Source organism: Salmo trutta, chromosome 2 (assembly GCF_901001165.1).
Source record: "Salmo trutta chromosome 2, fSalTru1.1, whole genome shotgun sequence".
Taxonomy (NCBI): Eukaryota; Metazoa; Chordata; class Actinopteri; order Salmoniformes; family Salmonidae; genus Salmo; species Salmo trutta.
In genome coordinates this window covers 40,667,003-40,688,790 of record NC_042958.1, presented here as the reverse complement: position 1 = coordinate 40,688,790, position 21,788 = coordinate 40,667,003, and the positions used below count along the sequence as shown (strand labels likewise).

The window sequence follows — 21,788 nt, the reverse complement described above, 5'->3', positions numbered from 1 at the left end:
GAGATGAACGTACTTTGGTGCAAGAAGTGCAAATCAATCCCAGAACAACAGCAAAGGACCTTGTGAAGATGCTGGAGGAAACGGGTACAAAAGTATCTATAGCCACAGTAAAACGAGTCCTATATCGACATAACCTGAAAGGCCGCTTAGCAAGGAAGAAGCCACGAATCCAAAACCGCCATAAAAAAGCCAGACTATGGTTTGCAACTGCATATGGGGACAAAGATCGTACTTTTTGGAGAAATGTCCTCTGGTCTGACAAAACAAAAATAGAACTGTTTGGCCATAACGACCATTGTTATGTTTGGAGAAAAAAGGTGTACGCTTGCAAGCCGAAGAACACCATCCCAACCGTGAAGCACGGGGGTGGCAGCATCATGTTGTGGTGGTGCTTTGCTGCAGGAGGGACTGGTGCACTTCACAAAATAGATGGCACCATGAGGCAGGAAAATGATGTGGATATATTGAAGCAACATCTCAAGACATTAGTCAGGAAGTTAAAGCTTGGTCGCAAATGGGTCTTCCAAATGGACAATGACCCCAAGCATACTTCCAAAGTTGTGGAAAAATGGCTTAAGGACAACAAAGGCAAGGTATTGGAGTGGACATCACAAAGCCCTGGACCTCAATCCCATAGAAGATTTGTGGGCAGAACTGAAAAAGTGTGTGCGAGCGAGGAGGCCTACAAACCTGACTCAGTTACACCAGCTCTGTCAGGAGGAATGAGACAAAATTCACCCAACTTATTGTGGGAAGCTTGTGGAAGGCAACCCGAAAAATTTGACCCAAGTTAAACAATTTAAAGGCAATGCTACCAAATACTAATTGAGTGTATGTAAACTTCTGACCCACTGGGAATGTGATGAAAGAAATAAAAGCTGAAATAAATCATTCTCTCTACTATTATTCTGACATTTCACATTCTTAAAATAAAGTGCTGATCCTAACTGACCTAAAACAGGGAATTTTTACTAGGATTAAATGTCAGGAATTGTGAAAAACTGAGTTTAAATGTATTTGCTAAGGTGTATGTAAACTTCCATCTCAACAGTATTTGCGAGAGATGGAATAACAATGTCAACTCCACGGTAACAGAGTGATGCTGAGACTCTGTAAAATGGATGCTAAACAAAAACCAATGATTGCAAAGTTAAACAAACCATACAACTCTATGCACAAGTACTATTACCAAAGAGACCCAGCATCAATATGTTACCATGGAGCTGGCTATCATCGAAGTGAGAAAGAAGCAGAGCCATGCTCCCGAGTGGCGCAGCGGTCTAAGGCACTGCATCTAGAGGGGGCACTACAGTCCCCGGTTCCATTCCAGGCTGTATCACAGAGGTCTAAGGCACTGCATCTAGAGGGTCACTACAGTTCCCAGTTCCATTCCAGGCTGTATCACAGCAGTCTAAGGCACTGCATCTAGAGGTAGCACTACAGTCCCTGGTTCCATTCCAGGCTGTATCACAACCGGCCGTGATTGGGAGTCCCATAGGGCGGCGCACAATTCGCCCAGCGTCGTCCGGATTTGCCCGGTGTAGGCCGTCATTGTAAATAATAATTTCTTCTTAACTAGCTTGCCTAGTTAATTAAAGCTTTAAAAAAAAAGATATGCTTTAAATGACCAGCAGAGAGCAATGTTGAGTTATAGCCCCAACAACAACACAGAGAGCAGTGTTGAGTTATAGCCCCAACAACAACACAGAGACAGATGTTGAGTTATAGCCCCAACAACAACACAGAGACAGATGTTGAGTTATAGCCCCAACAACAACACAGAGACAGATGTGTGCAAGTGAGAGAGAAAAGGTACAAAGGGGTTGGCTGGGACAGATTAAAATACAGACAGAGACTCAGGCCAGGGCAGGATGCCAGCCAAGGCTAGCTCAGGTCAGGGCAGGATGCCAGCCAAGGCTAGCTCAGCCCAGGGCAGGATGCCAGCCAAGGCTAGCTCAGGTCAGGACAGGATGCCAGCCAAGGCTAGCTCAGCCCAGGGCAGGATGCCAGCCAAGGCTAGCTCAGGTCAGGGCAGGATGCCAGCCAAGGCTAGCTCAGCCCAGAGCAGGATGCCAGCCAAGGCTAGCTCAGGTCAGGGCAGGATGCCAGCCAACGCTAGCTCAGCCCAGGGCAGGATGCCAGCCAAGGCTAGCTCAGGCCAGGGCAGGATGCCAGCCAAGGCTAGCTCAGGCCAGGGCAGGATATGTGCTGTATTACTGGTTGTTGAATGTGTATGTTTCATTTATTCCTTATGGGTTGTACAGCTCTTTTTCTTAATGGTGAGACCTCAGAGGAGCTCTCTTTCTCTCTCTCACACACACACACACACACACACACACACACACACACACACACACACACACACACACACACACACACACACACACACACACACACACACACACACACACACACACACACACACACAGCTTGGTACCGTTAAAGAGCAGCACAGTGCCCATGTCGTACTGTCCACCCTGTCTGGTCACGTCCTCACTGTGTCCCGTACAGTGTCCCAGCAGACAGAAGGTCTTGTTGCTGTCTGAAGACAGGCTGGACTTCCTGGGTAACGTGTAGTCCAGAGACACCTCACACTTCCTGGATGGGGACCAATCAGAGAACAAGAAAAACACTAAACGGTCATGTTCATTAGGTGTCAAATTGAAGAAAATGGACGGAAAAAAGGAACGATTCCCCAATGAACACAATTCTGCTTTAGTCCGGGCTGTCATTACTGAAACAAGCATGTCGTCAAGGCCATCTTTAGTCTGGGTTATCTTTACAGAAACAAGCATGTCGTCAAGGCCATCTTGAGAGGGTCCTACCTGACTCCGTTGACCCATAGTGCCAGGGGGAATAAAGGGTTCTACCTGACTGTGCCAGGGGGAATAAAGGGTCCTACCTGACTCCGTTGACCCATAGTGCCAGGGGGAATAAAGGATCCTACCTGACTCCGTTGACCCATAGTGCCAGGGGGAATAAAGGATCCTACCTGACTCCGTTGTCCCATAGTGCCAGGGGGAAAAAAGGATCCTACCTGACTCCGTTGACCCATAGTGCCAGGGGGAATAAAGGATCCTATCTGACTCTGTTGACCCATAGTGCCAGGGGGAATAAAGGATCCTACCTGATTCCGTTGACCCATAGTGCCAGGGGAATAAAGGATCCTATCTGACTCTGTTGACACATAGTGCCAGGGGGAATAAAGGATCCTATCTGACTCTGTTGACCCATAGTGCCAGGGGGAATAAAGGATCCTACCTGACTCATAGTGCCAGGGGGAATAAAGGATCCTACCTGACTCATAGTGCCAGGGGGAATAAAGGATCCTACCTGACTCATAGTGCCAGGGGGAATAAAGGATACTACCTGACTCCGTTGACCCATGGTGCCAGGGGGAATAAAGGGTTCTACCTGACTCCGTTGACCCATAGTGCCAGGGGGAATAAAGGATCCTACCTGACTCATAGTGCCAGGGGGAATAAAGGATCCTACCTGACTCATAGTGCCAGGGGGAATAAAGGATCCTACCTGACTCATAGTGCCAGGGGGAATAAAGGATCCTACCTGACTCATAGTGCCAGGGGGAATAAAGGATCCTACCTGACTCATAGTGCCAGGGGGAATAAAGGATCCTACCTGACTCCGTTGACCCATGGTGCCAGGGGGAATAAAGGGTTCTACCTGACTCCGTTGACCCATAGTGCCAGGCGTCCATGGATGTTCTTCTTGCCCTCAGGCTGCTGGGTGTAGCTGATACCCAGGTGATGCCAACTGCCAGGTGAGACAAGACCCTCCCCTGACTCTGCCTGGGCCAGTAGCCCCGCCTTCATCTCATCATTAGGGTCAATACACATCCTGAGGAGAGGAGACAGGGCAAATCAGCTAGTCAATCAGTCAGCCAGTCAATCAGTCAGCAAATCAATCAATCAAGTCAGCCAATCAGTCAGCAAGTCAGTCAATCAACCAGCCAGCCAGTCAGCCAGCCAATCAGTCAAATGTATCACATCGGCCTCCTTTGCTGCCCACCTGAAAGTGAATACTCCAGTGGAGAGGTCAGCCCAAACCTGCAGCATCATAGCTTTGGAGCCCATGGAAAGAACGTGCATCAGGCTCTCCACCACCACCCTCTGCCCATCCGGGGTGGCCCCCAGGTTTGGCTCCAACGTAGGAGCCTTCCCCTCCTCTGGAGGGCAGAGAAAAACATACAAATCCATCCACATTTCAATAGAAAGATAAGAGAAGCTGTGATTACTTCTGTTAAACTGATCCAACAGAAGGATTACTTTATCCTATCCCAGGTATTCCTTAAAGAGGTGGGGTTTCAGGTGTCTCCGGAAGGTGGTGATTGACTCCGCATGTAAATCCGTAACGTAGCTAACTTTAGGATTACCCAAACCCAGTAATCTGATTACTTTCCGTTACTTTTGGATTACCCAAACGCAATAATCTGATTACTTTCCGTTACTTTTAGATTACTCCCAAACCCAGTAATCTGATTACTTTCCATTACTTTCAGATTACTTCCCCTTCAAGAGGGATTAGAAGGGGCCTCCCGAGTGGCGCAGTGGTCTAAGACACTGCATCAATGGTCTGTTGTGTGATGTGAAATTGTCCTGTCGTTCCAGTGGTCTGTTGTGTGATGTGTAATTGTCCTGTCGTTCCAGTGGTCTGTTGTGTGATGTGTAATTGTCCTGTCGTTCCAGTGGTCTGTTGTGTGATGTGTAATTGTCCTGTCGTTCCAGTGGTATGTTGTGTGATGTGTAATTGTCCTGTCGTTCCAGTGGTATGTTGTGTGATATGTAATTGTCCTGTCGTTCCAGTGGTCTGTTGTGTGATGTGTGATTGTCCTGTCGTTCCAGTGGTATGTTGTGTGATGTGTAATTGTCCTGTCGTTCCAGTGGTCTGTTGTGTGATGTGTGATTGTCCTGTCGTTCCAGTGGTATGTTGTGTGATGTGTAATTGTCCTGTCGTTCCAGTGGTCTGTTGTGTGATGTGTGATTGTCCTGTCGTTCCAGTGGTATGTTGTGTGATGTGTAATTGTCCTGTCGTTCCAGTGGTCTGTTGTGTGATGTGTAATTGTCCTGTCGTTCCAGTGGTATGTTGTGTGATGTGTAATTGTCCTGTCGTTCCAGTGGTATGTTGTGTGATGTGTAATAGTCCTGTCGTTCCAGTGGTCTGTTGTGTGATGTGTAATTGTCCTGTCGTTCCAGTGGTATGTTGTGTGATGTGTAATTGTCCTGTCGTTCCAGTGGTATGTTGTGTGATGTGTAATTGTCCTGTCGTTCCAGTGGTCTGTTGTGTGATGTGTGATTGTCCTGTCGTTCCAGTGGTATGTTGTGTGATGTGTGATTGTCCTGTCGTTCCAGTGGTATGTTGTGTGATGTGTAATTGTCCTGTCGTTCCAGTGGTATGTTGTGTGATGTGTGATTGTCCTGTCGTTCCAGTGGTATGTTGTGTGATGTGTAATTGTCCTGTCGTTCCAGTGGTATGTTGTGTGATGTGTGATTGTCCTGTCGTTCCAGTGGTCTGTTGTGTGATGTGTAATTGTCCTGTCGTTCCAGTGGTCTGTTGTGTGATGTGTAATTGTCCTGTCGTTCCAGTGGTCTGTTGTGTGATGTGTAATTGTCCTGTCGTTCCAGTGGTCTGTTGTGTGATGTGTAATTGTCTTGTCGTTCCAGTGGTCTGTTGTGTGATGGTTGTGAACATGATGCCGTTTTATCAGACTTCAGTGTCCACAGCATCAGGAACACCTTCCTAATGTTGAGTTGTACCCCTTTTTCATGAATAGCATACCACTCAAAAATGCTTACCTCCCCTGTTATTGTAATGGTGAGAGGTTAGCATGTCTTGGGGTTATGATATAAAATGCTAACCTCCCCTGTTATTGTAATGGTGAGAGGTTAGCATGTCTTGGGGTTATGATATAAAATGCTAACCTCCCCTGTTATTGTAATGGTGAGAGGTTAGCATGTCTTGGGGTTATGATATAAAATGCTAACCTCCCCTGTTATTGTAATGGTGAGAGGTTAGCATGTCTTGGGGGTATGATATAAAATGCTAACCTCCCCTGTTATTGTAATGGTGAGAGGTTAGCATGTCTTGGGGTTATGATATAAAATGCTAACCTCCCCTGTTATTGTAATGGTGAGAGGTTAGCATGTCTTGGGGTTATGATATAAAATGCTAACCTCCCCTGTTATTGTAATGGTGAGAGGTTAGCATGTCTTGGGGTTATGATATAAAATGCTAACCTCCCCTGTTATTGTAATGGTGAGAGGTTAGCATGTCTTGGGGTTATGATATAAAATGCTAACCTCCCCTGTTATTGTAATGGTGAGAGGTTAGCATGTCTTGGGGTTATGATATAAAATGCTAACCTCCCTTGTTATTGTAATGGTGAGATGTTAGCATGTTTTGGGGTATGATATAAAAGGCTAACCTCCCCTGTTATTGTAATGGTGAGAGGTTAGCATGTCTTGGGGTTATGATCTTTGTGCCTCTGTAATCATATCTCAAAAGGTAAAATACATGTGGCCTGTGATGTCATAAACCTTCATCGTATTTCATTGTGTGCTCCTACCTTTCTCTGCATGTCCCTCTCCCTCTTCATCCTCAGTCACCTTTATCCAGACAGAGGCAGAGAACCCAGAGGCCATGTGTGGCCAGCAGTTCTGCCCCACCAGAGGGAGGTGTAACGGAGCAACATGCCACGGAGAGGTCCTTAAATGTCCTGGTTCCTCTCTTCCATCCCCCTCCCTACGTCCCGGGGACAGCTTCCCCCCCTTCCACAGCATCCCGACCCCCTTCCCCCCCGCCCCCCCATTTTGTCGGGAGCCAGGGGAGGTACCGCCAGGGAAGGACGCGCCGCCGAGGATCATAGGATAGGAGAGGAAGTAGAGAGGTTCCATGTCCACGTTGGCCTGGACGATCTGGAGGACGCCTTTCAGTAGGATGTCCTGGGCGAGAGGGGATGTTACAACAGTGTGTGTGAAAACTCTACAACCTACTCCATAACCTAAACCACCTGCTATTACCCATCCACAGACGGCCCGTCCACAGCCCTAAATCTACAGGGGAAAACATACAGGGACATGGAGTAGAAAGGCTAATAAACACACACTGTGGTCAGTGCTGTTTAAGACGTTTTAATGAGCACGGCCTTATTTCTATTCCAGCATATTGGATGACTGTCGTTCATATTCCATTCACCCAGTTCAATGTAACAGTGATGGGTTTAGGATACTGTCGTTCATATTCCATTCACCCAGTTCAATGTAACAATGATGGGTTTAGGATACTGTCATTCATATTCACCCAGTTCAATGTAACAGTGATGGGTTTAGGATACTGTCATTCATATTCCATTCACCCAGTTCAATGTAACAGTGATGGGTTTAGGATACTGTCGTTCATATTCACCCAGTTCAATGTAACAGTGATGGGTTTAGGATACTGTCATTCATATTCCATTCACCCAGTTCAATGTAACAGTGATGGGTTTAGGATACTGTCATTCATATTCACCCAGTTCAATGTAACAGTGATGGGTTTAGGTTACTGTCATTCATATTCACCCAGTTCAATGTAACAGTGATGGGTTTAGGATACTGTCGTTCATATTCACCCAGTTCAATGTAACAGTGATGGGTTTAGGATACTGTCATTCATATTCACCCAGTTCAATGTAACAGTGATGGGTTTAGGATACTGTCATTCATATTCCATTCACCCAGTTCAATGTAACAGTGATGGGTTTAGGATACTGTCATTCATATTCACCCAGTTCAATGTAACAGTGATGGGTTTAGGTTACTGTCGTTCATATTCCATTCACTCAGTTCAATGTAACAGTGATGGGTTTAGGATACTGTCATTCATATTCACCCAGTTCAATGTAACAGTGATGGGTTTAGGATACTGTCATTCATATTCCATTCACCCAGTTCAATGTAACAGTGATGGGTTTAGGATACTGTCATTCATATTCACCCAGTTCAATGTAACAGTGATGGGTTTAGGATACTGTCATTCATATTCACCCAGTTCAATGTAACAGTGATGGGTTTAGGATACTGTCATTCATATTCACCCAGTTCAATGTAACAGTGATGGGTTTAGGATACTGTCATTCATATTCACCCAGTTCAATGTAACAGTGATGGGTTTAGGATACTGTCATTCATATTCACCCAGTTCAATGTAACAGTGATGGGTTTAGGATACTGTCGTTCATATTCCATTCACCCAGTTCAATGTAACAGTGATGGGTTTAGGTTACTGTCATTCATATTCACCCAGTTCAATGTAACAGTGATGGGTTTAGGATACTGTCATTCATATTCCATTCACCCAGTTCAATGTAACAGTGATGGGTTTAGGATACTGTCGTTCATATTCACCCAGTTCAATGTAACAGTGATGGGTTTAGGTTACTGTCGTTCATATTCCATTCACCCAGTTCAATGTAACAGTGATGGGTTTAGGATACTGTCATTCATATTCACCCAGTTCAATGTAACAGTGATGGGTTTAGGATACTGTCATTCATATTCACCCAGTTCAATGTAACAGTGATGGGTTTAGGATACTGTCATTCATATTCACCCAGTTCAATGTAACAGTGATGGGTTTAGGATACTGTCATTCATATTCACCCAGTTCAATGTAACAGTGATGGGTTTAGGATACTGTCGTTCATATTCCATTCACTCAGTTCAATGTAACAGTGATGGGTTTAGAATACTGTCATTCATATTCACCCAGTTCAATGTAACAGTGATGGGTCTAATGTTCCCCTGTACCCATCGTGAGGTTGCTACAACATAGCCTACAAATTAACGTTGATAACGTAGGTGCACACAGGTTGAGAGAAATTTGAGTAGTTGAGGTGACAGACAGTGACACATTCAATAGCACCTTGCACACTCTTGCCTGCATCTAGCTGTGTTGGACAGCTTTAGCTAGCACTAAAGTCAATGTACCCAGAGGGAGACGGAAAAGTGTTTAAATCCAGCTTCACCATGAGGCTATCCTACAGAGGGGCTACCCTACAGAGGGGCTACCCTACAGAGGGGCTACCCTACAGAGTGCTGTTGAGGCTACCCCCTACAGAGTGCTGTTGAGGCTACCCTGCAGAGTGCTGTTGAGGCTACCCTACAGAGTGCTGTTGAGGCTACCCTACAGAGTGCAGTTGAGGCTACCCTACAGATTGCCTACCCTGCAGAGTGCTGTTGAGGCTACCCTACAGAGGGGCTACCCTACAGAGTGCTGTTAAGGCTACCCTACAGAGGGGCTACTCTGCAGAGTGCTGTTGAGGCTACCCTACAGAGGGGCTACCCTACAGAGTGATGTTGAGGCTACCCTACAGAGGGGCTACTCTGCAGAGTGCTGTTGAGGCTACCCTACAGAGTGCTGTTGAGGCTACCCTACAGAGGGGCTACCCTACAGAGTGCTGTTGACGTTTACAAAACAGTGTAATTTAATCAGTTACTTGGTTATATGTGACTATATTTAGTATAGGTTTATTTAAAATGTCTAACTTTTTTAAAAATGTTTCACCATCTGTATTTTTATGAAATTCACTGAGGAATATAGACATCTCCTTCCTCGTCTGAGGAGCCTCCACACACACACGACCCAGCTGGGTGATTCATATCCATACGATCAAACAAAAAAGGTGGAGGATATTGAAACAGGGGACATGAGTCATACTGACAACTTCGGTTAAAAATAACTGTGTGTGCATGCCGAACCCAAAGGAAAACAGGGCTTACAGGACAGTAGTTCCAGGAAGACCTGAGGAGCTGTTTGAACTGAGCCAGCAGCCAGATATCAATTAACAAAAATCTGTCTCATATCAAATCTCATTAACTTCGTCACAAACACAGTTTCCCCACGTAGAAAAGCTGCAGTGAAATGCTAGCTCCCTCAACAGCAGTACAATAACCTATATCTATAGTAACTAGCATGCTGGCTCCCTCAACAGCAGTGCAATAATCTATATCTATAGTAACTAGCATGCTGGCTCCCTCAACAGCAGTGCAATAATCTATTTCTATAGTAACTAGCATGCTGGCTCCCTCAACAGCAGTGCAATAATCTATATCTATAGTAACTAGCATGCTGGCTCCCTCAACAGCAGTGCAATAATCTATATCTATAGTAACTAGCATGCTGGCTCCCTCAACAGCAGTGCAATAATCTATATCTATAGTAACTAGCATGCTGGCTCCCTCAACAGCAGTACAATAATCTATATCTATAGTAACTAGCATGCTAGCTCCCTCAACAGCAGTACAATAATCTATATCTATAGTAACTAGCATGCTGGCTCCCTCAACAGCAGTACAATAATCTATATCTATAGTAACTAGCATGCTGGCTCCCTCAACAGCAGTACAATAATCTATAGCTATAGTAACTAGCATGCTAGCTCCCTCAACAGCAGTACAATAATCTATATCTATAGTAACTAGCATGATGGCTCCCTCAACAGCAGTACAATAATCTATATCTATAGTAACTAGCATGCTAGCTCCCTCAACAGCAGTACAATAATCTATATTATCATGTCCATACTGTATAAACAGACAGACTACCTAAAACCCCCTTCATGTCCATTTGTTTTTTAACAGACTACCTAAAACCAAGAGGCTTTTAAACAGCTTCTGCCCCCAAGCCATAAGACTCCTGAACAGCTAATCAAAGGGCTACCCAGACCCCTCTTTTACGCTGCTGCTACTCTGTTTATTATCTATGCATAGTCACTTTAACTCTACCTACATGTACATATTACCTCAATTACCTCGACTAACCGGTGCCCCTGCACATTGACTCTGTACCGGTACCCCCCTGTATATAGCCTCCACATTGACTCTGTACCGGTAACCCCTGTATATAGCCCCCACATTGACTCTGTACCGGTACCCCCTGTATATAGCCTCCACATTGACTCTGTACCGGTACCCCCCTGTATATAGTCTCAACATTGACTCTGTACCGGTACCCCCTGTATATAGCCTCCACATTGACTCTGTACCGGTACCCCCTGTATATAGTCTCCACATTGACACCGTACCGGTACCCCCTGTATATAGCCTCCACATTGACTCGGTACCGGTACCCCCTGTATATAGCCTCGCTATTGCTATTTTACTGCTGCTGCTTAATTACTTGTTACTTTTATTTAAAAAATGTACTTAACACTTATTTGTATTTTTTTCTTAACTTCATAAAGCATTGTTGGTTAAGGGCTTGTAAGTAAGCATTTCACTGTAAGGTTTTCACCTGTTGTATTCGGCGAAGGTGACAAATACAATTTTATTTATATACGATACGGTAGTGATAATTGGTTGTTACTCACAGTGGGCGGATTCTCCTCCTGGAAGAGGCGGATCAACAGGGCCAGTTCCTCGGCTGTGATTCGTTGGCTCATCATGGCAACCAGCAGTTCCACCAATACCGTCTGGCAGTCTTCATAGCTGGAATCTGATTGTGACAGAATGCTCTGGAAAGCAGTCAGAATGGTCTTTACCGCTCCCTGTAAGCAGTCGAAGAGAAAGGGTTAACCACAGTATTAGATGTGGGAGGAAGACACGAGACAGATGGATAGATGACCCAGTCTCTCCTGGTTCCTGGACAACTGATCACTTGCAACAAACAACAACATTCAGGTTCAGTTTTGTCTTTATCTAAGCCATGAAAAAGAGTGGCGCCTTGTAGTCAGTGCAGGTAGTGGTATAGGGGATGAGAGGTAGACAGCAGGTATAATAACCTGATGGTACAGCAGAGCAGCGTTGCGGGGGTTGGCCCTCACGGCCCCCAGGAGGCTGTGAAACACGTGACCCAACACGTCCAGATCAGGTGACCCTGAGGCCAGCAGCTGGAGCTCCATCAGGCAGATCTCTGGGAAGAGAAGAACGCCACGGCCCCCTCTGCCGGGGGACTTCGCCCCAAACGCAACCGCTCCACCCAGCCCGGCCCCCGCAGAATCCACCTTTACACCTGTCAGAGGAAGAGCAGAGACAGACAGACATGAAGACATGAGACATGACACACACAATATGTTTACGTGTCGCAGAACTATGTATCCACAGAAGACTGTACACACCCACCCACACACCCTTCATGTCCATACTGTATAAACCTCTAACAGACTACCTAAACCCCCTTCATGTCCATACTGTATAAACCTCTAACAGACAGACTACCTAAACCCCCTTCATGTCCCTACTGTATAAACCTCTAACAGACAGACTACCTAAACCCCCTTCATGTCCATACTGTACAAAACTCTAACAGACAGACTACCTAAACCCCCTTCATGTCCATACTGTATAAACCTCTAACAGACTACCTAAACCCCCTTCATGTCCCTACTGTATAAACCTCTAACAGACTACCTAAACCCCCTTCATGTCCCTACTGTATAAACCTCTAACAGACAGACTACCTAAACCCCCTTCATGTCCCTACTGTATAAACCTCTAACTCACAGACTACCTAAACCCCCTTCATGTCCAGACTGTACAAACCTCTAACGGACAGACTACCTAAACCCCCTTCATGTCCATACTGTATAAACCTCTAACAGACTACCTAAACCCCCTTCATGTCCATACTGTATAAACCTCTAACAGACTACCTAAACCCCTTCACGTCCATACTGTATAAACCTCTAACAGACAGACTACCTAAACCCCCTTCATGTCCCTACTGTATAAACCTCTAACAGACTACCTAAACCCCTTCATGTCCATACTGTACAAACCTCTAACAGACAGACTACCTAAACCCCCCTTCATGTCCATACTGTATAAAGCTCTAACAGACTACCTAAACCCCCTTCATGTCCCTACTGTATAAACCTCTAACAGACAGACTACCTAAACCCCCTTTCATGTCCCTACTGTATAAACCTCTAACAGACTACCTAAACCCCCTTCATGTCCATACTGTATAAACCTCTAACAGACAGACTACCTAAACCCCCTTCATGCCCATACTGTATAAACCTCTAACAGATAGACTACCTAAACCCCCTTCATGTCCATACTGTATAAACCTATAACAGACAGACTACCTAAACCCCCTTCATGTCCATACTGTATAAACCTCTAACAGACAGACTACCTAAACCCCCTTCATGTCCATACTGTATAAACCTCTAACAGACTACCTAAGCCCCCTTCATGTCCATACTGTATAAACCTCTAACAGACTACCTAAACCCCCTTCATGTCCATACTGTATAAACCTCTAACAGACAGACTACCTAAACCCCCTTCATGTCCCTACTGTATAAACCTCTAACAGACTACCTAAACCCCCTTCATGTCCATACTGTATAAACCTCTAACAGACAGACTACCTAAACCCCCTTCATGTCCCTACTGTATAAACCTCTAACAGACTACCTAAACCCCCTTCATGTCCCTACTGTATAAACATCTAACAGACAGACTACCTAAACCCCCTTTCATGTCCCTACTGTATAAACCTCTAACAGACTACCTAAACCCCCTTCATGTCCATACTGTATAAACCTCTAACAGACTACCTAAACCCCCTTCACGTCCATACTGTACAAACCTCTAACAGACTACCTAAACCCCCTTCATGTCCCTACTGTATAAACCTCTAACAGACAGACTACCTAAACCCCCTTCATGTCCATACTGTATAAACCTCTAACAGACTACCTAAACCCCCTTCATGTCCCTACTGTATAAACCTCTAACAGACAGACTACCTAAACCCCCTTCATGTCCATACTGTATAAACCTCTAACAGACAGACTACCTAAACCCCCTTCATGTCCATACTGTATAAACCTCTAACAGACAGACTACCTAAACCCCCTTCATGTCCATACTGTATAAACCTCTAACAGACAGACTACCTAAACCCCCTTCATGTCCATACTGTATAAACCTCTAACAGACAGACAACCTAAACCCCCTTCATGTCCCTACTGTATAAACCTCTAACAGACAGACTACCTAAACCCCCTTCATGTCCATACTGTATAAACCTCTAACAGACAGACTACCTAAACCCCCTTCATGTCCATACTGTATAAACCTCTTACAGACAGACTACCTAAACCCCCTTCATGTCCATACTGTATAAACCTCTAACAGACAGACTACCTAAACCCCCTTCATGTCCCTACTGTATAAACCTCTAACAGACTACCTAAACCCCCTTCATGTCCATACTGTATAAACCTCTAACAGACAGAATACCTAAACCCCCTTCATGTCCATACTGTATAAACCTCTAACAGACAGACTACCTAAACCCCCTTCATGTCCATACTGTATAAACCTCTAACAGACTACCTAAACCCCCTTCATGTCCATACTGTATAAACCTCTAACAGACAGACTACCTAAACCCCCTTCATGTCCCTACTGTATAAACCTCTAACAGACTACCTAAACCCCCTTCATGTCCATACTGTATAAACTCTGACAGACTACCTAAACCCCCTTCATGTCCATACTGTATAAACCTCTAACAGACTACCTAAACCCCCTTCATGTCCATACTGTATAAACCTCTAACAGACAGACTACCTAAACCCCCTTCATGTCCCTACTGTATAAACATCTAACAGACAGACTACCTAAACCCCCTTCATGGCCATACTGTATAAACCTCTAACAGACAGTCTACCTAAACCCCCTTCATGTCCATACTGTATAAACCTCTAACAGACAGACTACCTAAACCCCCTTTCATGTCCATACTGTACAAACCTCTAACAGACAGACTACCTAAACCCCCTTCATGTCCATACTGTATAAACCTCTAACAGACAGACTACCTAAACCCCCTTCATGTCCATACTGTATAAACCTCTAACAGACTACCTAAACCCCCTTCATGTCCCTACTGTATAAACCTCTAACAGACTACCTAAACCCCCTTCATGTCCATACTGTATAAATCTCTAACAGACAGACTACCTAAACCCCCTTCATGTCCATACTGTATAAACCTCTAACAGACAGACTACCTAAACCCCCTTCATGTCCATACTGTACAAACCTCTAACAGACAGACTACCTAAACCCCCTTCATGTCCATACTGTATAAACCTCTAACAGACAGACTACCTAAACCCCCTTCATGTCCCTACTGTATAAACCTCTAACAGACTACCTAAACCCCCTTCATGTCCCTACTGTATAAACCTCTAACAGACAGACTACCTAAACCCCCTTCATGTCCATACTGTATAAACCTCTAACAGACTGCTGGGCTCACTGCAGGCTGGGAGGGAGTCCCCTAGTGATTTACAGCAGACATGTTCAAAAGGGTCTCACTAACACACAACCTTCTGGAAGATTCCTGAGATCCACCCTCTCTCTCCTTTCCTCCTTCCCTTGCCTCCAGCCCTCAGCCCCCTGCCTCCTTCCCTTGCCTCCAGACCTCAGTCCCCTGCCTCCTTTTCCTTTCCTCCTTCCCTTGCCTCCAGCCCTTAGTCCCTTGCCTCCCCCCTTACCTCCAGCCCTCAGTCCCCTGCCTCCTTCCCTTTCCTCCTTCCCTTGCCTCCAGCCCTCAGTCCCTTGCCTCTAGCCCTCAGCCCCCTGCCTCCTCCCCTTGCCTGCAGCCCTCAGTCCCCTGCCTCCAGCCCTCAGTCCCCTGCCTCCAGCCCTCAGTCCCCTGCCTCCAGCCCTCAGCCCCCTGCCTCCAGCCCTCAGTCCCCTGCCTCCAGCCCTCAGCCCCCTGCCTCCAGCCCTCAGCCCCCTGCCTCCAGCCCAGCCCTCAGCAGCCCTCAGTCCCCTGCCTCCTTCCCTTGCCTCCAGCCCTTGCCTCCAGCCCTCAGTCCCCTGCCTCCTTCCCTTTCTTCCAGCCCTCAGTCCCCTGCCTCCTTCCCTTGCCTCCAGCCCTCAGTCCCCTGCCTCCTTCCCTTGCCTCCAGTCCTCAGTCCCCTGCCTCCTTCCCTTGCCTCCAGCCCTCAGTCCCCTGCCTCCTTCCCTTGCCTCCAGCCCTCAGTCCCCTGCCTCCTTCCCTTGCCTCCAGCCCTCAGTCCCCTGTCTCCTTCCCTTGCCTCCAGCCCTCAGTCCCCTGCCTCCTTCCCTTGCCTCCAGCCCTCAGTCCCCTGTCTCCTTCCCTTGCCTCCAGCCCTCAGTCCCCTGACTCCTTCCCTTTCCTCCAGCCCTCAGTCCCCTGCCTCATAAAAATGAGTTAGTCACAGAGCTGCTGGGCTCACTGCAGGCTGGGAGGGAGTCCCCTAGTGATTTACAGCAGGGGAAGGCTCTCACTAACACACAACCTTCTGGAAGATTCCAGAGATCCAACCTCTCTCTCCTTTCATCATCCCGTTTCCCTCCCACAGTTTCGCCATCCCTGTTACACCAATACAGAGTCAATCCCCTGGACACAGAACCTCATTAGCTCCACTGTTTATATACACTGCATATGTATTCACAAAGCCTTCGGAAAGTATTCAAACCCCTTGACTTTTTCCACATTTTGTTAAGTTACAGCCTTATTCTAAAATTGATTCAATATATTTTTTCCTAATAAATCTACACACAATACCCTATAATGACAAAGCAAAAACAGGTTTTTAGAAATGTTTGCTAATTTATAATAAATAAAAAAACAAGTATCACATTTACATACAGCGGCAACAAACAGTATGTGAACCCTTCGGAATTATCTGGATTTCTGGATGAATTGGTCATCAAATTAGATCTGATCTTCATCTAAGTCACAACAACAGACAAACACAGTCTGCTTAAACTAATAACACACAAATTATTGTATTTTTCTAGTCTGAGTTGAATACCCCTGAGGTACAACAGAAAAGCAGCAGGCTGGCGACCTCGTAGGGTCAGAGTTTAATATCTGATAAACTGTGTACGCCACCAATACACTTCGATGTGTGTGTGTGTGTGTGTGTGTGTGTGTGTGTGTGTGTGTGTGTGTGTGTGTGTGTGTGTGTGTGTGTGTGAGATATGGTGTGTGTGTGAGATATGGTGTGTGTGTGATATGGTTTGTGTGTGTGTGATATAGTGTGTGTGAGATATGGTTTGTGTGTGTGTGTGTGTGTGTGTGTGTGTGTGTGTGTGTGTGTGTGTGTGTGTGTGTGTGTGTGTGTGTGTGTGTGAGAGATATGGTGTATGTGTATATGAGCGTGCCTATGTGTATGTGTAGGTGTGTGATATGGTGTGTGTGTGTAGGTGTGTGAGATATGGTGCGTGTGTGTGTGTGTGTATGAGCATATCTATGTGTGTCTGTGTGATATGAGCGTGTCTGTCTGTGTGTGTGATATAGCGTATGTGTGTGTGTGTTGTGTGTGTCTGTGTGTGTATCTATGTGTGTGTGTGTCTATGTGTGTGTGTATCTATGTTCATCTGTGTGTGTGTGTGTGTGTGTGTGTGTGTGTGTGTGTGTGTGTGTGTGTGTGTGTGTGTGTGTGTGTGTGTGTGCGTGTGTGTGTGTGTGTGTAATACTACAGTATATGAGTCACAAGGGTGCTCCCATGAGGCCGTGCTGCTGCTGTGACGTAAGGACTCAACAAAGACTGGATTCTGAACAGAAAGAGAGAGACCGTCACCATGACAAAGAGATGCTCAGTCTGCTGTCTGTCATGCCACACACACACAGCAATAGTCACATGACGCTACATTATGTCAACACAGGGGTTGTGTTCATTAAAAATCCGGTACTCCGTTTTCTAAACGTTTTGAAACAGTAGGACAAGTACAGAATCAGATGTTTCGTGCCTCGTGAACACGACCCAGGCCAGCTGTGACACTTTGGTCTGAGAGTCGTTGGCTGTTTATTAATGAGCTTGTTTCGTGCTACTGATGTTTCTGACTCTGAGGCTTCACAAGCGTCTTGCTAGGACATTACTGACACACATCGGTCAGTGATGTTCAGTCTCTGTCATACTACACACCATGACACGGTCACCGTGGAGCAAGAATAGGTCGACACAGGGCCATGAAGGTCCACTGTCCACGGTACTGCTGTGTCTGAGTCAAACTCACAGGCTACAGAACTATTTAAACAGGATAGAGGCTTCACAAACCTTTTGCTAAGAAGCAACTGAGGGGAAACTCTGGCCTGATGACGGATCACCACAGTGTGGTCTCGAAGTTTCCCCAGAGGTTATTAATCATTAAGACTACTAGACCAACTCTGGAACCGTATTCTAATGTATCAACTCCACAAAGAACAACAGATACAACAGCTAAAGACAGAGCGCAAGGAGAACTCCCATGCTATATGCTGCCAACCTTCTTTTCCCAGGGCCCCCCCAGCCCCCACAGTAGTCCAGGGGTTCTAACCTCCTCTCCCCCCACAGTAGTCCAGGGGTTCTAACCTCTACCTCCCCCACAGTAGTCCAGGGGTTCTAGCCTCCTCTCCCCCCCACAGTAGTCCAGGGGTTCTAACCTCCCCCCACAGTAGTCCAGGGGTTCTAGCCTCCTCTCCCCCCCACAGTAGTCCAGGGGTTCTAACCTCCCCCCACAGTAGTCCAGGGTTTCTAACCTCCTCTCCCCCCCACAGTAGTCTAGGGGTTCTAACCTCCCCCCACAGTAGTCCAGGGGTTCTAACCTCCTCTCCCTCCCCCACATTAGTCCAGGGGTTCTAACCTCCCCCCACAGTAGTCCAGGGGTTCTAACCTCCCCCCCACAGTAGTCCAGGGGTTCTAACCTCCCCCCCACAGTAGTCCAGGGGTTCTAACCTCCCCCCCACAGTAGTCCAGGGGTTCTAACCTCCCCCCCACAGTAGTCCAGGGGTTCTAACCTCCCCCCACAGTAGTCCAGGGTTTCTAACCTCCCCCCCACAGTAGTCCAGGGGTTCTAACCTCCCCCCCACAGTAGTCCAGGGGTTCTAACCTCCCCCCACAGTAGTCCAGGGTTTCTAACCTCCCCCCACAGTAGTCCAGGGGTTCTAACCTCCCCCCACAGTAGTCCAGGGGTTTTAACCTCCTCTCCCCCCCACAGTAGTCCAGGGGTTCTAACCTCCTCCCCCCCACAGTAGTCCAGTGGTTCTAACCTCCTCTCCCCCCCACAGTAGTCCAGGGGTTCTAACCTCCTCCCCCCCACAGTAGTCCAGGGGTTCTAACCTCCTCTCCCCCCCACAGTAGTCCAGGGGTTCTAACCTCCTCTCCCCCCACAGTAGTCCAGGGGTTCTAACCTCCTCTCCCCCCCACAGTAGTCCAGGGGTTCTAACCTCCTCTCCCCCCCACAATAGTCCAGGGGTTCTAACCTCCTCTCCCCCCCACAGTAGTCCAGGGGTTCTAACCTCCTCTCCCCCCCACAGTAGTCCAGGGGTTCTAACCTCCTCTCCCCCCACAGTAGTCCAGGGGTTCTAACCTCTACCTCCCCCACAGTAGTCCAGGGGTTCTAACCTCCTCTCCCCCCCACAGTAGTCCAGGGGTTCTAACCTCCTCTCCCCCCACAGTAGTCCAGGGGTTCTAACCTCCTCTCCCCCCCACAGTAGTCCAGGGGTTCTAACCTCCTCTCCCCCCACAGTAGTCCAGGGGTTCTAACCTCCCCCCCAAAGTAGTCCAGGGGTTCTAACCTCCTCTCTCCCCCACAGTAGTCCAGGGGTTCTAACCTCCGCCCCGCAACATTAGTCCTAGCAAGCTATGCTGAACTTGAACGACTGCGATCCATGTCGCTTGCGTTCGTAAATTAATTCTGGATATCTTCTCTGATTTCAGAGCACTCTTGTTTGAGTGCGGCAGAGCGCAGAATAACTGATGAATTCATGAACGCTCAACACCCGTTGAATATGGCCGGTGTCGGTAAACGTCGGCAAAAACATATTTATTAAATTGTTGCCAGCAGCACAGTTACAGTCACCAATGCTCTGGATAACATGTAAACAGCCTAACCAGCTCTGCTAGGGAGAGTAAAATGGTCAGAGTGGGGTGTTCCCTCATGTGTGTCTGGAAGTAGCTAACAAGTTAGCCAGTTAGCTTGGGTGCTTGACTGCCGTTGTGAGGAACGCTCAGATCAACCCTACACCTCGACCAGAGGGTCCTGTCTCAATAGTGCAGTGGGCTCTGAATTTACCAACAGACAATCTGTCAACACTCTGAACTTACCGACAGACAATCTGTCAACGCTCTGAACTTACCAACAGACAATCTGTCAACGCTCTGAACTTACCAACGACCCAGAGTGCACTCTGACACTGAATGCAGGCGAGCTGCAGAAGGACGAGGAGGCTACAATTCCCCATCAATTATCAGTGCAATTTTGAGAGGGTTTATCTAATGTTCCCTCATTAGATTTCAGCTCATCTTGCTCTGTGCAAGTGTGTGTGTGTACGTGCCACTGTGTGTGTGTGTACGTGCCACTCTGTGTGTGTGTGTGTGTGTGCACGTGACATTGTTTACTACCGGCCACCGTGTTTGTGTGTGTTAGGCCCTCTTACCTTCTTCCTGCTTGGCCATGTCCTCTGGGTTGCTCTCGCTGTCTGCCTCGTATCCCTCCTCCTCCCCCAGCACTGGAGCCTCACCACAACCCTGCACCTCGTCTCCCTCCTCAGCCTCAGATAGATCCCCCGCCGGGACCACACTCTCCACACACACTGCTAACTTCTACAGAGGGAGAGAGAGACAGAGTGAGTAGAGAGAGAGAGAAATAGGGGGAGAAGGGGAGAGATAGTAGAAGGAGAAAGAGAGAGAGTGAGAGACAGAGTACAGGGAGAGTGAGAAAGGGAGAGGGAGAGACGGTGAGGAGAGGGAGAGAGAGGGAGAGTGAGTAGAGTGAGTAGAGAGAGTAGAGGAAGAGTGAGAGAGAGAGGGAGAGAGTAGAATAGAGAGTAAAGGGAGAGTAGAAAGAGAATATAGAGAGAGAATATAGAGAGTAGAGAGTGAGAGAAGAGGGTAGAGAGTAGAGGGAGAGAGTAGCGCGAGTAGAGGGAGAGAGAGTAGCGGGAGTAGAGGGAGAGAGAGAGTAGCGGGAGTAGAGGGAGAGAGAGAGTAGCGGGAGTAGAGGGAGAGAGAGTAGCGGGAGTAGAGGGAGGGAGAGAGTAGCGGGAGTAGAGGGAGAGAGAGAGTAGCGGGAGTAGAGGGAGAGAGAGAGTAGCGGGAGTAGAGGGAGGGAGAGAGTAGCGGGAGTAGAGGGAGAGAGTAGCGGGAGTAGAGGGAGAGAGAGAGTAGCGGGAGTAGAGGGAGGGAGAGAGTAGCGGGAGTAGAGGGAGAGAGAGAGTAGCGGGAGTAGAGGGAGAGAGAGAGTAGCGGGAGTAGAGGGAGAGAGAGAGTAGCGGGAGTAGAGGGAGAGAGAGAGTAGCGGGAGAAGAGGGAGAGAGAGAGTAGCGGGAGTAGAGGGAGGGAGAGAGTAGCGGGAGTAGAGGGAGAGAGAGAATAGCGGGAGTAGAGGGAGAGAGAGAGTAGCGGGAGTAGAGGGAGGGAGAGAGTAGCGGGAGTAGAGGGAGGGAGAGAGTAGCGGGAGTAGAGGGAGAGAGAGAATAGCGGGAGTAGAGGGAGAGAGAGAGTAGCGGGAGTAGAGGGAGGGAGAGAGTAGCGGGAGAAGAGGGAGAGAGAGAGTAGCGGGAGTAGAGGGAGAGAGAGAGTAGCGGGAGTAGAGGGAGGGAGAGAGTAGCGGGGAGTAGAGGGAGAGAGAGAATAGCGGGAGTAGAGGGAGAGAGAGAGTAGCGGGAGTAGAGGGAGGGAGAGAGTAGCGGGAGAAGAGGGAGAGAGAGTGTAGCGGGAGTAGAGGGAGAGAGAGAGTAGCGGGAGTAGAGGGAGAGAGAGAGTAGCGGGAGAAGAGGGAGAGAGAGAGTAGCGGGAGAAGAGGGAGAGA

At 47.5% G+C, this 21,788-nt stretch overlaps 1 protein-coding gene across 1 annotated transcript in view; it reads right to left on the bottom strand.

Moving 5' to 3' along the window:
* The window catches only part of lyst (lysosomal trafficking regulator), a 153,211-nt gene that overhangs the window by 93,454 nt on the left and 37,969 nt on the right, over positions 1–21,788 (bottom strand). Inside the window, 7 exon segments of the mRNA XM_029701898.1 lie at positions 2,438–2,598; positions 3,685–3,858; positions 4,030–4,186; positions 6,584–6,959; positions 11,366–11,542; positions 11,777–12,006; positions 20,416–20,581. Of these exon segments, the coding sequence (XP_029557758.1) occupies positions 2,438–2,598; positions 3,685–3,858; positions 4,030–4,186; positions 6,584–6,959; positions 11,366–11,542; positions 11,777–12,006; positions 20,416–20,581 (1,441 nt within the window).